This window comes from Podarcis pityusensis, assembly GCF_964106645.2.
Source record: "Podarcis pityusensis genome assembly, chromosome: 6".
NCBI classification, from domain to species: Eukaryota; Metazoa; Chordata; class Lepidosauria; order Squamata; family Lacertidae; genus Podarcis; species Podarcis pityusensis.
The window spans coordinates 45,384,022-45,398,525 of NC_138030.1; the positions used below are offsets into that span (position 1 = coordinate 45,384,022).

Here is a 14,504-nt window from a genome sequence, read left to right on the forward strand (position 1 = left end):
AGACCTGATCCCCACCTCCTGAATTGTTGTGTAGATTGGACCATCATTACTTTTCTGAATTTTGCAATGCAGTTCTTGGTTTAAAAAAAATACCAAAATGTCCATAAAACACATAGTTAGGCTAAAATACATTTAGAAATGTGTACTTTGAAAGAAAATATATTTAGAAATGCATATTTTATGAGAAAATGTGAATTTAAATATGAATTTTTCATGCGGTTTTCTAAATTAAAGATTCACAGATTACTGCAGAAATAGGGCAACTTGGACTTATGAATGAGCACATGCAGGTGAACAGGAAATAAACCACTTTGACCATCAGTACCTTGAATCTCTATGGGTACTTCCAGATGGAGACTCAATATTGCAGCCGCTCAACGAGTTATCATAAATGGTTTGTTGGCAACAGGTTTTATTTAATTTACCAGATTAAATAAAGGGGAAATCCATATTAAATGAGGAGGAAAAAACAGACTGGCATTTTGACGCCACCAAAATTTGCAAGCATGAAGAGCACTCATTCCACAATAAATATCCACCCTTTCGTTATCTATTCATTTCCGAACACTTGTTTTCAATAGCTTAAAAGCCCCTTTCACCTTTGTAGACACTGAAAGTGGCAGACTTCCTTTTACAGCTGCAGCAGGTCTCATATGTTTTGATTGCAAGACCTTCCTCATGTTTCTATCACCTCTCTCTTCCTCTTCCTCTTAGGTTTTGATCGCTATTTCTCCAGCAGGACCCTGGACAATAACCGTCGTAACATTTGGTTTGCTGAATTTTGGGAGGACAACTTCCACTGCAAGCTGAGCCGACATGCTCTCAAGAAAGGCAGCGCCTTCAAGAAGTGCACAAGTAAGATGCTGTGGGCAGATGAGAGGGGAGTGGAGGGTATGTGTGGATGAACCAGGCTAGGATCCCATTCCTAAGCTTGTAACAAGAGAACACACTATCAGATCATATATGACGTCTAGTGCCATGACGTGAGAGAGAGATAAATCTTGATGTAAATTTCTAGAGATGTGGGAATGAGCTGGAGCCAGTGCCGAATTTACATATAAGCTAAACAGGCTATAGCTTAGGGCCCCACTCTCTTGGCCCCCCCCAAAAAAAAATTTAAAGGGAAAAAACCCTGGATGTACATTTCCAAAATATAAGTTAAAAACCAAATAAAATAAAACCTACATAATGTAACAGTGTTTTGTGTGGTGTAGGCTCCTATGATGTAAGTAATGGGCCCCGCCTGCTAGCCTGCTCCCTAAAATATCACTGGTTTGCTCATTTCTATATATAGGGTGCCTACATTCTGCATGGACTGGTTGCATGGCAACATGTGCCAATGGCTTTAGATACCTGTTAGGTCCATAAATTACCATATAGCATATATTCAACACAAAAAACACAATTTGTGGTTGACAAAGGACAGCTGGACATATAAAGGGCCCCATTACCTTCAGTAGCTTAGGGCCTCATCAAACCTAAATTCAGCCCTGTCTGGAGCAAAGTTGCCTGGAATGATGGTGCACTGAGATGGGGATCAGGGTGGAAACACTCAGAGCTGGTATACCATAGTGACTGAGTCATAGTAACCTGCTGCCCTGGACTCCTTCGGGAGAAAGGGTGGGATATAAACTTGAGAAAATAAATAAATGAGTGAATTCTGAATCAGGACACCTCTCCCTGCTTTTAATTTCCCTCTACCATGAACTCACCTGGTATTTGACTTTCTCTCAACCTTAGCCTTCCCTTCCACCTGCAATATGCAGATAATAGTACTGAACCACCTTACAGGTCTGCTAAAAAACAAGGGTAGTCATCCTATGGCTCCTAAATCCATTTGAGGATCTTCAACCTAATTTCCCAAACTGCTCCTCAAGCGATCGCTACAGACCTCTGAACTTTCTTTGGACATCTAAAAGCACTATATAATTATTGCTATCCTTTACTGAGATTGTTTTTTCAGTGTTGGGAAAGTGGCAGGGTCTGCAGTAGTCAGGGATGTTCTGGGGGAGGAAGAATTGCTGTGCGTCAGCGGGAGAGGAAGGAGGAGAGGAAGAAAAGGATTGTCTCAGAAGAAGATTGAGGTAGCTGTGTGGGCAGGGCCAGCTCAAGACATTTTGCTGACTTAGGCAGCAAATTTCACATCCAGAACCTGACTGAAGTGCAGCTTAATCCTCCTTTAAAACTAGCAGTCAGGCTGTGCACTGTAAAGGCCATGGCTCAACAGCAGAGCATCTGTTTTGCATGCAGAAGGTCTCTGGTTTGATCCCTGACATCTCCAAGTCGGACTGGGAAAGACTTCCTGTTTGAAATCCAAGGCAGCTGCTGCCAATCAGTGTAAACAATACTGAGCTAGATAGAGTCAGTAGAAGGCAGCTTCCTATGTCCCTATGTCCGGCATCACACCTGAGAGCCACAGGGAAACTTTGAGGGTGCAGGACAGTCTCCATGGCACATAGAGCTCTGCGCAGAAGGCTACAGCCAGAAGGTTCAGGAGGAATGGCTGTGGGCTGCCACCCCTGCATCCCAGCACCTGCCGTCTGAAGCAGTCACCTCATTCTGCCTAACAGTAGGGCCGGCCCTGCATGTGGGTCTTGTTTAGCACAAAGGCAGGGCTATAGATCATGTGCACTGGCAGAACTGTTTGACATCAGGGATGGTGGAACAGAAGCACGTTTGGGGGGATTACGCCTCTTTGGCATATAAACCCAGGAGCTGTGACTCAGGAATCAAAAGTGGGTGCTGAAAGCCCTGAAGGGGTATGACAGAAATGAGCAAACGAGGCAGCTAAATGCCTTGCCTTCTTTGTGATCATTAAATAATGCCAACCCCACATTTATCTCATGACCCACTGGGCTCATTCCAAAGCCCCCTTGGGTGCCTCTCTCCTCTCTCCTCTGCCTTGCTGTCTTTCCACATGCACCTCCAACCACACATTCATTTCCTGTTGAATTATTTACCATCCATCCCTTCTCCACGCCACACTAATTCTTCCCTCGTTTGCTCGTAAATTTCCATTACCCCATCGCGGCATCAGCCGTATCTATCTCAGTAACTCTTCCCTCTGTATTCTCTCTCCCCCCATTCCGCCCCTTTTTCTCCTCCCCTGAGAACACACATTTAAAAATGATTTGTTTGAAAATCCATTTCAGCAGGTTATAGAGCTGTGTGCTGGGTAGGGATCCTGTGCCATGGCACTGTCTCCCCAGCCCCCATTCGGTGATTATATAAAATATTCAAGGCATTCATGTTACTCGGGGCTGCTTTAGAAATCTTTCATTTGGTTTCCTCTTACAGCCTCTCAGATCAGCCCACTTTCTATCCTTATTGCCATGTTGCTGCCTTTGATTCTTCTCTGAAACAGGAACTGACAGTTGGGAAGCTCTCCAGCTCCCTCTGCTTGGTACCAACTCCGTGTTTAGTGCTTTGCCCTCAGCTGGGAATGTTGGCATGTTCATTATGCTGGATCTGTATAAAAGCAACAATAGGAATAGAAGGCTTGTAGCGCTCTCTCTCTCTGTGTGTGTGTGTCAAAACAAAATAAAAAAGTTCCTTCCAGTAGCACCTTAGACACCAACTAAGTTTGTTATTGGTATGAGCTTTTGTGTGCATGCACACTTCTTCAGATACACTGAAACAGAAGTCACTAGACCCTTATATATAGTGAGAGGGTGGGGAGGGGTATTACTCAGAAGGGTGGTGGGAATGGGTGATTGGCTGATAGGTGTGGTAAACCTGTTGACAACTGTTATGACTGCAATTGCTCTTACAGGAAAAAGCAAGGGATGAGATGGCTAAAAATAGCTTTATCATGTATAATGAGATAAGAATCCAATGTGTCTCTTCAGGCCAGGTCTCTCCATGGTTTTAAGTTTGGTAAATGGCCAATCACCCATTCCCACCACCCTTCTGAGTAATACTCCTCCCCACCCTCCCACCATATATAAGGGTCTGGTGACTTCTGTTTCAGTGTATCTGAAGAAGTGTGCATGCACACGAAAATTCATACCAATAACAAACTTAGTTGGTCTCTAAGGTGCTACTGGGAGGAATTTTTTAATTTTGTTTCGACTACGGCAGACCAACACGACTACCTACCTGTAACTATGTGTGTGTGTGTGTTTGAGCACACCAAGAATGGTGTCACAGGTACATGCTTAAACTCCCTTGAATGGTTGCAGCTCAGTAGTACTGCATCTGCTTAGTAAACAGAAGGTCCTGGGCTGAGTCTCTGGCATCTTGAGGTAGGGCTGGGAATGTCCCCTGTCTGAAAATCGAGAGTGCTGTTGTCTCTTGGTGTGGACAGTACTATTCTAGATGGACCCAGTGGTCTGGCTTAGTTGGTATAAGGCCACTTCCTATGTGCCTGTATTGTCAAGATACACAAAGGAGCATCCATCCATCCATTCATCATGTTCATATCCTACCTTTTTATCCAGTGAGATCAAAGTGGCATACGTGGTTCTCTCCCACAACAACCCTGTGAGGTAGATTAGGCTGAGAGGCAGTGACTGGCCCGAGGTCATAGAACTGTAGAGTGGGAAGAAACCCTGAGGATCATCTAGTCCAACCCCTGCAATGCAGGAATACACAGCTGTCCCATATGGGAATCGAACTTGTAACCTTGGTGTTATCAGCACCATGCTCTAACCAACTGAGCTACCCAGGCTATAGTTGCATAGTGTGCTGCATGACCATGTGGGGATTTGAACTCTGGACTCCCAGGTCCTAGTTTGATAAACTAACCACCACACCACACTGCGTTTTCCCCATCCACTAGAGCTAGACCAAAAGACATGAGAGTCATAGAAGTTGAGCTTTGCTCTACAGTCCATACTTTTTTCTTTTGTTGTTACTCATATTAGAGATGTCAGAGAATCCTGTTGGAAATGGGAGCAGAAATTTCTGCAATGTTCATCAGAGGTCAGGAACAGATATCACGCAAGCAAATATAAGCAGTATTTACTATAATTTTCTTTCCAGTGCACAGTGGCATAATTACGTTATTTACTGCATTGTTTTTGCTGTTTCCCTTCCACCGAAATGCATTGAAATTAATTGCCTATTTTTTGGCCATAGAGGATAGTGAGACAAACCATATAGGTTTTAGTGGAAGCTGATTTGAAGTGGAACGGAAACAGCATTGATTGCACTGAACCAAGGGCAGGATGAAAATTGCCAATTAAATAGATAGACAGAATAAAGGGATTAGTACTAGTTTATTCTGAAGGCATGGATGCATCTTTCTTCGAGTCTACTATCATTTTGAGCCTTCTGTTCATAAGTGCTGAATACAAACATATTCTTTCTGTTACATATCTGGCTGGCTGCCCTCCGATTGAATCCTTCCATCCCAGCTTCTGCCCCATACTCTCACCACTGCCTTGGTATTCTTTGCTATAAGATCTCTTAAATCTGTGTATGCAAGTTTCTGCTTGTACAACAGAATCCTATCTGTGCGGTGCTGTTGTGCAGACTATTCACCCAGTATCTTCATCACAAACACAGTCTCCAAGTGCCAATCTTTTGTGTCGTCAAAATGGCTCTATCTACACAGAAGAATGAGATATCCGTAGACTTGGGGGAACCTCAAGGTCTGCAGAAGTGTCAGCAAACTGCTGAAACAAACTCGGTGTTTTCAAACCAGTCTAATGAAGACTGAACATGCTCAGTTGCCCAGAACACTGATTGGTTTTTCCTTTGGGGGGGGATGAGGGGGGAGTTAGACAGGAAAACAGGCAGTGGGGTGGGGAGTAATGTAATGGAGTATCATGGGAAAAGGCATGGCTTGGTGGAACAGAACAGAAGCCCTCCACATTGCAACAGAGGCACTCCATAGTGCAACATCGTGTTGCAGTACCACTTGCTTAGGGGAAACAGGAACATGGGCATGGAGGACAAAGAAAGAAGTGTTACAAGGCTCATAGCTTCTGGGCCTGAAGTCTTCTTCTCCACAAAGTTAGAAGCAATGCAGAGCAGGCTGCTAAGTAGCGACAGCATCATCTGAACATACCCTGAGCAAGAGAAAAAGAGATGAAGAAGCAGGGGCAACAGCTCTGGGTCTAGGTATGTTGCTCTGTCCCTGTTCTTCTTTCCGTACTCTCCTCTGAGCGACTGTGGCACCCATGAATTCCACAGAGGCACAGTGTCTGGTGAGGAGGGTGAGTGGATGTGACAACGCAAAGATAAAGGAGAGGTCCCAGTCACTTTCTGTACTCCTGGCTTGAAGACTTTGTATCATTTACATGGCAGCCAGTTTCTCTGGGGGTTTTTCCCTTCTCCCTTTAAGAACAATTTTGCACTGTATTGTGCATGAGGCTATATATTTTTATGGAGTGAAATATTTTAATTGGTGCTTCAGGCAAGAGGTGCCCAGCACCAGGGCTTCTGTCATTTCACATCAGAGGCACAGTTTTATTAAGATCAGAGAGGGTGGGAGTAGAAATGAACCCCTCTCCATTCACCCTGGGTATCCAGTCTTCCCTGCTACGATTCACATTGGTCATGCACTGAGCAGGACTAGCTTCACCTCTCCGAATAATACTCACAAATCCACTCCCTGCTCATGTAAGCATGTAAAACCATTACTTATGTTTCTGTGCTTTGAGACCCTGTGTTCTTCTAAGTCACAGAATCTACACTTTCATGTCAGCTGGAAATAATGTGTGGAGCTGCGATTGTGGTAGAGGCACCTTGTTCACGAGCAGTGCACAACAATGGATTTGCTCACTTTTGAGCCCACGGGAGTGCAGAGGTTAAAAGCACCAAGCATATCCTTTGCACTTTCCCCTTTACATGACTCAAAAAGGCATTGCAAGGGAGGTTTCAGTCCAACTTAGCAATTGACCACATAGCATTTCCAGTAATTTGCCAAAAGCTCTGCATCAGCCTTCTCCAGTTTGGTGTCCAGTTTCATGTTTTGGACTACAACTCCCATCAGCCCCAGCCAGTCTTGTCATAAATGGCAGGTCACAGCTGCCTGGCCCTGTGTGCATGGTTATCTCTCAATAGTGCTGGATAGCTTTGTCCTGTCATGTCCCACAATGCCCATGAGTACTGTGGCCCTGGGGCATTGTGCAAAATTTAGAAAGGTGGTTTGTGCACCCAGCCACCTGGCCCAGGAAGCCCAAGGAAGGCATCAACACTAGTGGCTCTGCTGGGTGCAAGAGCCCCTGTAACTTCTCAAGGGTGATAGTTCTGGGGCTATAGAAGGCAAATCTCCAATAGTTGAGTAACTATGAATGCTATGGTCACTGAACTTGCACAGGTCAGGACCATGGAGCTTTGTTACAATGCTGCAAAAGTGTTTCCCTTTCGCTGTCCTTTCCTGTCTTGTAATGACTATAAATTACAAGGGTGTGGGGTTGTTTCTGTGTGTGTCGGCCCCTGGTCCATTTTTGCTGTCATTATGTGGTCATCTGTATTTTTTGCTATTTTGAACTAAAACTGACTGGGAGGGATTAGAGTAGTAAACAAGGCACACAGGGAATCTGTCTTCTTGACAGCCATGTGGTTGAGGTGATATGTTTACTGAAAGATGGGAGAGATTTACTGCTTGCCTCCCGCTGGGCAAAGACAGATAAAGGTGTCTGGGCTTTCAGGCAGAGACGTGGTGGGGCTGTAGGTTACCTGCTGCCTGCTGTAAGAATCCCTGTTCCATCTTTGGGCTGATGTGCCACGGAGCCAAACCACTGTTACCTGTTGCAGCATCACCAAGTCATTTGCCATGCAGCAAGCTTGTGGGTGACTACAGAATTTATTTGGACATTATTGGGTTCTCTTGTTATTTCTTATTTAGTTAAAGCATTTTTATCCTGCTCTTTAACGAAAAGATGCGTGGGGACAGGGGGCTTCCCAGAGGGACTTACAAATATCAGTGATAAAATCATTCCTGCCCTCAGCCTTACAATCTAAAAGGCATGATAGAAAAGGGGGAAAGGAGTTGAGAGGGAGGTGGAAAAAGAAAAGGTTTTTTAAAAAGTTATATAGTCTTGTAATGACCAGCTAAAATGGAAATATTTCAAGGAGAGGAGGATACAAAAGTTGCTGGTCTTTCAGCAGAGCAGGTGGAGATGCTCCTTAGTGCCCCCTCTCTTCCTCTTCCATGATGCCAGCATCTCAGAATGGTTTGCAGGTTCAAGGGTGAGGTGAGATGAGAGAAAGCAAATGTGACAAAGGAAGAAAATATAAGACAGTCTCCAAATATATATAAAAGCCTTTTGAGCAGGGAGCAGCAAAGTCCTGTGTTTCATGGATGCAAGTCATGTGCTTCCAAACAGACACTCCTGGACAGGTGTTGCTTTCTGTTTATCCTTATTTGATTTCTTGATGCCTCAAAATGGCCCATAGAGGCAGGCATCCATTAAAATTTCCAGGGACTCTGAGAAATTTACAGCACATCTAGAAAAATGATTCTGATTCAAATATATAACAATGATCATAGAAAAAAGAGGGTTGGTGCTTTCTGGTGCAGTATAATTTTTGACATGGAATGCAAGTCTAAGGGCTCATCCAGACTTCCTTTAGCATTGTGCTTTCCAAGCACAGACCTGTGTTTTCCAAGTCCAGGTCCGAGTAGGGTTTTTTTGTTTTTTGTTTGTCCCACCACTCTCCCTGGGAAAACCTGTTGTTTACCGCTGAATCAGAACAAATGGCAATCCTCGGAAAACCAGGTTGCTGTTTGTTCTGATTCAGTAGTAAGCAGTGTGTATACAACATTCATTCAAGATATGCATGTTTCCCAAGGCCCATTGAGGATTATGCATAATGACCTCACCTTCCACAATTAAGGAAGCTTAAATAATTATGCTTGGAATTTGATCGTGGAAGCTGCTGCCAATTCAGTGACTAGAAAGGAAACAACAAAACCTGGAGATTGTCCTTGGAAAAGATACAGATAATACATTCAGTTGCTGCTTTTCCATGTACACGCTCACAAGGCCCCTTTCAAGTTGTCATCTCCTGAGCATTAAACATGACAGAGGAATTGGCTCTCTGTGTGATGAACTTCAAGTTAGTTCCAAGTCCATGTCTGATATTTAAAAAGGCATTGTGGTGCCAACAATTTGAAACAAGCTTCTTTTGAGCACTAGCCTCAAAGGGAAACCTACCATCACGAGTAGCCATGATAGCCTGTTGTAGCCAAAACAGCGAGGCTGCTGTGCCACCTTAAATTCTCACACATTTATTGTGGCATAAACTCATGTGGACTTGAGCCCACTTTGTCAGAGGCATGAAACTGGCAAGTATAGCTACACATGGATACAAGGAAGTGGGAAAATTTGTAAAGAATAAGGCCAGAAGACCATGAGATTCCTAAAAGGAGAGCCTTCAAGTCCCGAAGAAGGAGAATTCAGTACACGGCTGCAACTTGATGGAGCTTGGAAGGTTCTGTGTAGCTGAGAAGAACAATTTGAGTGTTGCTACTCAGATGCTCATGTCTGCCAATAAAATGCTGAAAGTGATGGGTATTTATTTGTAGTTCAGCAGAGCTTCTTCCCCCCCCCCCCAACTTCCAGCAAGATGGCTGCAACTTTCCATGTCCTCATATAACCTGCCTGGTTAGTGACGGCTCATTCCTAGGCTACTGTGAAGGATGTTGTTTTTTCAGGAGTGAAATCAGACGTGGAGCCCAACGTCAAACTCAGGAAAATGGCCTATTACTTACAGGCATTGAGAGAGGGAAATTGTGTGCTTCTTATTTCCTTTCAGAGACAGGCAAAAAGAGAAGATGGGGACTCTCTCTCTCTTTGCCTTCTGCTATGCGTCACCGTTTGCATATTTGAAAAGACTGCTGAGAGGTCGGAGCACATGTCTTTGTGACTGTCAAGACTGCACAGTTAAGGATCGGGGCTTTGCAGATCAGCCATGTGGCTGATGGGTGCATATAGAACATTGAATAAAAGCAGAGCCGTATTTAGCTCATATTCCATTTGTCAATCTATCTGTCTGTCTATCTAGTATTCAACTCACTGTCTTTACTCTGTTTTGCTCTGGACCTGTGAGAACTCATGCCTAACTTAAGTGCTTTTGTAGTACTGCACCTAAGGACAAAACCTAAGTGCAACTGCTGACTAAGCCGACCTGAGCCTGTCATGGGGGTTGAGAGGAAGCCTTTAAAATAGTTTGACTTACACTAAACATGACTAAGCTGAATGGAGTTTAGAAAAGAAGTAAGTCTCCCCCTGCTCCATTGTGGCAATGTTCCTACCATTCCCTATAGAATGCCCCTTTCCCAGGACTTGCTCTGGCCTCAGCCCAGCGAATTGGCTCAGTCCACGCTGAGTCAGAATGGAGGACTTACACTGGCATATCTCCAGCTCAGCCAGAATGAGGGACATCAGCTGGCATAGATTTACCTATTCCAAACTCCTTGTTTGTGCTTTGCTGAGAGTTGTGAAATTGCACATGCTCAGAGCAGTTTCTGTAGTCCACGAGAGTTTATGCAATAATAAATTGGTTAGTTTTTAAGATACCCCAAGATGTATTTTATTGGACCTTATTTCCTGCATTCTTTTTTTTGGGGGGGGGGAAGCCCCTCTTCTCTCCACAAGGGTTGCCCATCCTATTTTGCTGCCTGAGGTAAAATGGGAAGTTGCTGCTACCCACCCCTTGCTTACTGGAGTCACATGGGTGTGGTTTCCAGTGAGATCTCACTGGAAACCACCACTGTGCCATCCTAGTAATGAGGCTCAGCAGGAGGGCACCCTGTGGGATTATGCCACCTAAGGCTGCTGCTTCAGTTCACCTCATGCGTGGGCCAGCCCTGCCCTTCCCATTTTGGGAACTGCACCAGGGGCCAAAACCACCTTAATCTGGCCTTGGTTCTAACCTATCATTTCCCTGTAGCCTGTGCATGTATATCCTTCACCCTCCTTGTTATCCTCCTCTTATGTTTCATACCTAAATGCTTCCTCTCCAGTTTTAAAGTTGTTCACAACATAGATCTGAAACATAAACCTCAGATCATCAGTCTCTTTCTGCTTTCCCTCTTTCCTCATAATGATAGCAGCACCAGTTTTTGAGTTATGTGCTTACACCGATATGTGCATTATGTCTTCATGTACATAAATTGGGAAACTTGTTCATTAAGAAATACACTGGCACTATCATCTTCTGGAAATCCCTGGTGCTGCAGAGCAACTCACTGGCTCCATTACCAGTTGCTGCAAGCTGCTGATCACTTCATCTTAATGATAACATAGCATTAAGCGAGAATATTTTAAGAGCATTCTTTTTGCAGAGGCAGGTGAAATTCAGCAATCCGAGGAGTGTCTTTAAATTATTCGAATTTGTCAGCAAATAAATTATCTCCGCATTTGTCTGAGAAATGTTTGCTTACCAAATAGACGAGGGGGAATAGCATTTTATTGTGGCTCAGATTGAAATAAATAATGCAGCCAGATGGAGCCTGTTGATTTTGCTTCCCAGAGGGTTGTAGAAATACTTCCTCCAGCATCAATCTGGGGAAGGGCCTGACCTTTGGCGTTTCCCTTTAGCACTTTGAATTCCAAATCTCACAGCGAAGCTGTGTCTGAAGACCAGTTCCAACTTTAGGGTTGGTTTAAAAAACGAAAACGAAAACCTTCTGCAGAAAGTGATAATATGAACAGGCCGTGATGTCCCCATTTCCTTCATGTACATATATTATTTTTAGTGCAGGTGATCAACAACTGGATATTTCAGGCATCCTCCTGTTTTATTTTACAAAGTTCTTCATGGGAACTTTGCATAAGGGAGAGGTGGACTTGCTGCCTTCAGGTCCAATCATAGCTACATCCAGATCGGTAAGCCAATGGCTGCCTTCTCTTCCAGCCCTTGGAGTAATGGATTATGTCAGGGTGGGGACCGTTCCTGGTAACTGAGCATTCAAAAGGGCTTGCATTGTGCCATTGCACCATTATGGTTGCCTCCATGTAACAGTCTAAGAGCATATGATTGGTTTGGCTGATGAATCCACACTTTGCTCAGCTCTCCAGTGCTCTTGGCAACTAGCAGCAATGTATAGTATTGAAAAGCCAGGGAGGCAACATTGCCCTGTGCACACTAGCCTGCTGGTTGCTCCTGATTTAATTCTTGGAAAATATGGCAATGGAAGGAAAGAAGTGGAAGGGACTTCCAGGACAATTGCTTGAGTATTTGCATTTCATCTCCATGGTTGCAGCTCAATGGAAATTAGACACTGTGTGTGCTTGTCTGCCATTACAACTTTTTTCATTGTGGAACCACTTGGACTACTTTGTGGAGCCCCAGGGTTCCATAGAACACAGTTTGAGAGATGCTGGATTAACAGGAGGATACATAAACATCATGAAAGCAAATCAGCATGAATTCTTATTGCTTCTCTGCAAACAAATCAGAATGAATGCTCAAGAAAGACAGTGTTTAACCTCCACATAAGCTTTGTGCAAGCAAATGAGGCTGGAGGCTCAATAAACAGGTCATCTGGAGGATTCCTTCATCTTTCTTCCTCAGTAAAGGTAATGAAGAAAGAACCGTCCTCTATTCCGCCTGTCTGATATTGTAATAAGATGTCTCGTCATTGCCATCTCAAATTCAATGTATATATGATGGAGCTGCTTATCTTCCCTTCCAAGCCTTCCTCTCTTTGATTCCTCTCTACTTCGTTGACAGCATCACCATCCAGCCTGTCAAAACATGCGTGAAGTCAATTTGATTTCCCCATTGGTGAGGTTTCCACCTGCCTGAACATTTGGTGAGGGGAAGAGGGAGGTCTGCAGTGGTGGAAGGCTAGCTGAGCCTGCAGAGGTGAACATAAGATGGGGAAGTTGTATTGCAGCCTAGCAGTAGAAGCCAACATTAATTTTACTCAGAGTAGACCCATTGAAATGGATGGGCATGCTAATTTAGATACAGTAATTTCAGGATATCTACTCTGAGTAGAACTTCATTAGATAGAACCCACAACTATTTCCGGACCAATGAGATGAATGCTGGATGGTGGTGAACTTTTTCAAACTTTGTTGTTTCAAGCATTTTTGACAGGCAACATAATATGGTATAGGCTTTGTGAAATAGGAGGTGAAAAATTGGATTTATTTCTAACATGGGAAGGCCCCATGGGAATGCTGACTGGTTGAATTACAGACATATGATCAATATGGAGCTGCCTTCTAGTAAATCCGGCCATTGATACCTCTCATCCGTATAGTCAGCTCAAATTGGCAGTAGCTCTTCAAAGGACCACTGCCTGAAACCCTTTGAGCTGGACATGCCAGAGAGGCAGAATCTGGAACTGCATGTAAAAGAGTGTGTTGTGCTTCTGAGCTGTGGCCTCACCTCCCATAATCTATTACTACCTTCTCTGACCTGATGCCTCCAGATGTTTGGGACTACAGCTCCCACCATCCTAGGTCATTGGTCATTCTGGCTGGGGCTGATGGGAGTTGGAGTCCTCCAATGTCTGGAAAGCACCACATTGTGGAAAGCTTGATCTAACGGATTCAGTGATGCAAGCTAAATGAATGAGTGAAAGCAAAGGGGAGACAGAGTGAGTGGGAAAGAAGGAACTGGGGAAATGTTTCCTGATTTCCTGAATCAGTAAGCAGATAATATTTCTGTAAACTAACTGACAACCCCCCTCTCCTCTCCTTCAACATTCTGCTGCAAAGGGCTGTATCTGAACATGTGAATACTATGTCTGTATTCCTTTCTTTCTGGAGGGGAGCAGGAGGAAGGGGGCTACCTCACCTGATTATTTCAACCTTGAGAATTCATTTCAATTACAGTTTACAACCTGCAAACAAAAAGAGCGTGCGTCTCCGTAGTAACGGGTGACTGCTGTGCTTTGAGGAGCTCTGTGTCGGTTCCCCAATTGTCACTCCTCTTTGTTGTCTGGCTCATTGTGCCCCGGGACACAATTAGGACATCTTCAAACTGTTATGCCCTCATCAGTGCCGTGTGCTGGTGAATTTATCTCCTCTCCTAGCTACAGGAGATGAGTGTCCCCATCGTCTCATGTACCCGTACATTTCTCCTCTGCCTCTCCCCCTCCATCTATACCTTTTCCTTCCAGCACTACTAACCTCATTCTTTCCCAAGCAACCAAGAGAAAAGTTGTTTCAGCCTTACCAATCTCTCTGATCTGTCCCCTTGCAAGCGCTCACCTAGAACACTTCTTCCAACCCATTTAGCCTTTTTCCTTAATATATGTGTCTCTCACTGTGTAAAACCATTCCTGCCATCTAGCTAATGCTCTCATTTGCTGTTTGTGTGTACACATACAAGCTCTAAGGATGAGGGAGAAATTTGGTTCAGTTTGCATTTCAAGGCTAACCTAGCAAATCTGCACTTGTCTGAATTTTGGAATGCAGCTCTCCAGCCAAGTAATGTGTTGTTCTTGTTTAGTCGTTTAGTCGTGTCCGACTCTTCGTGACCCCATGGACCAGAGCACGCCAGGCACTCCTGTCTTCCATTGCCTTCCGCAGTTTGGTCAAACCCATGCTGGTAGCTCTGAGAACACTGTCCCACCATCTCGTCCTCTG

General features: G+C 44.3%; 1 protein-coding gene across 2 annotated transcripts in view; it reads left to right on the forward strand.

The window, feature by feature from the left end:
* The window catches only part of GRM4 (glutamate metabotropic receptor 4), a 296,392-nt gene that overhangs the window by 207,611 nt on the left and 74,277 nt on the right, over positions 1-14,504 (forward strand). For both annotated transcript variants that reach the window (XM_081010048.1, XM_081010049.1), the window contains exon 6: positions 715-855. In XM_081010048.1, coding sequence (XP_080866174.1) covers positions 715-855 — 141 coding nt within the window. The remainder of the gene's footprint in view (positions 1-714; positions 856-14,504) is intronic.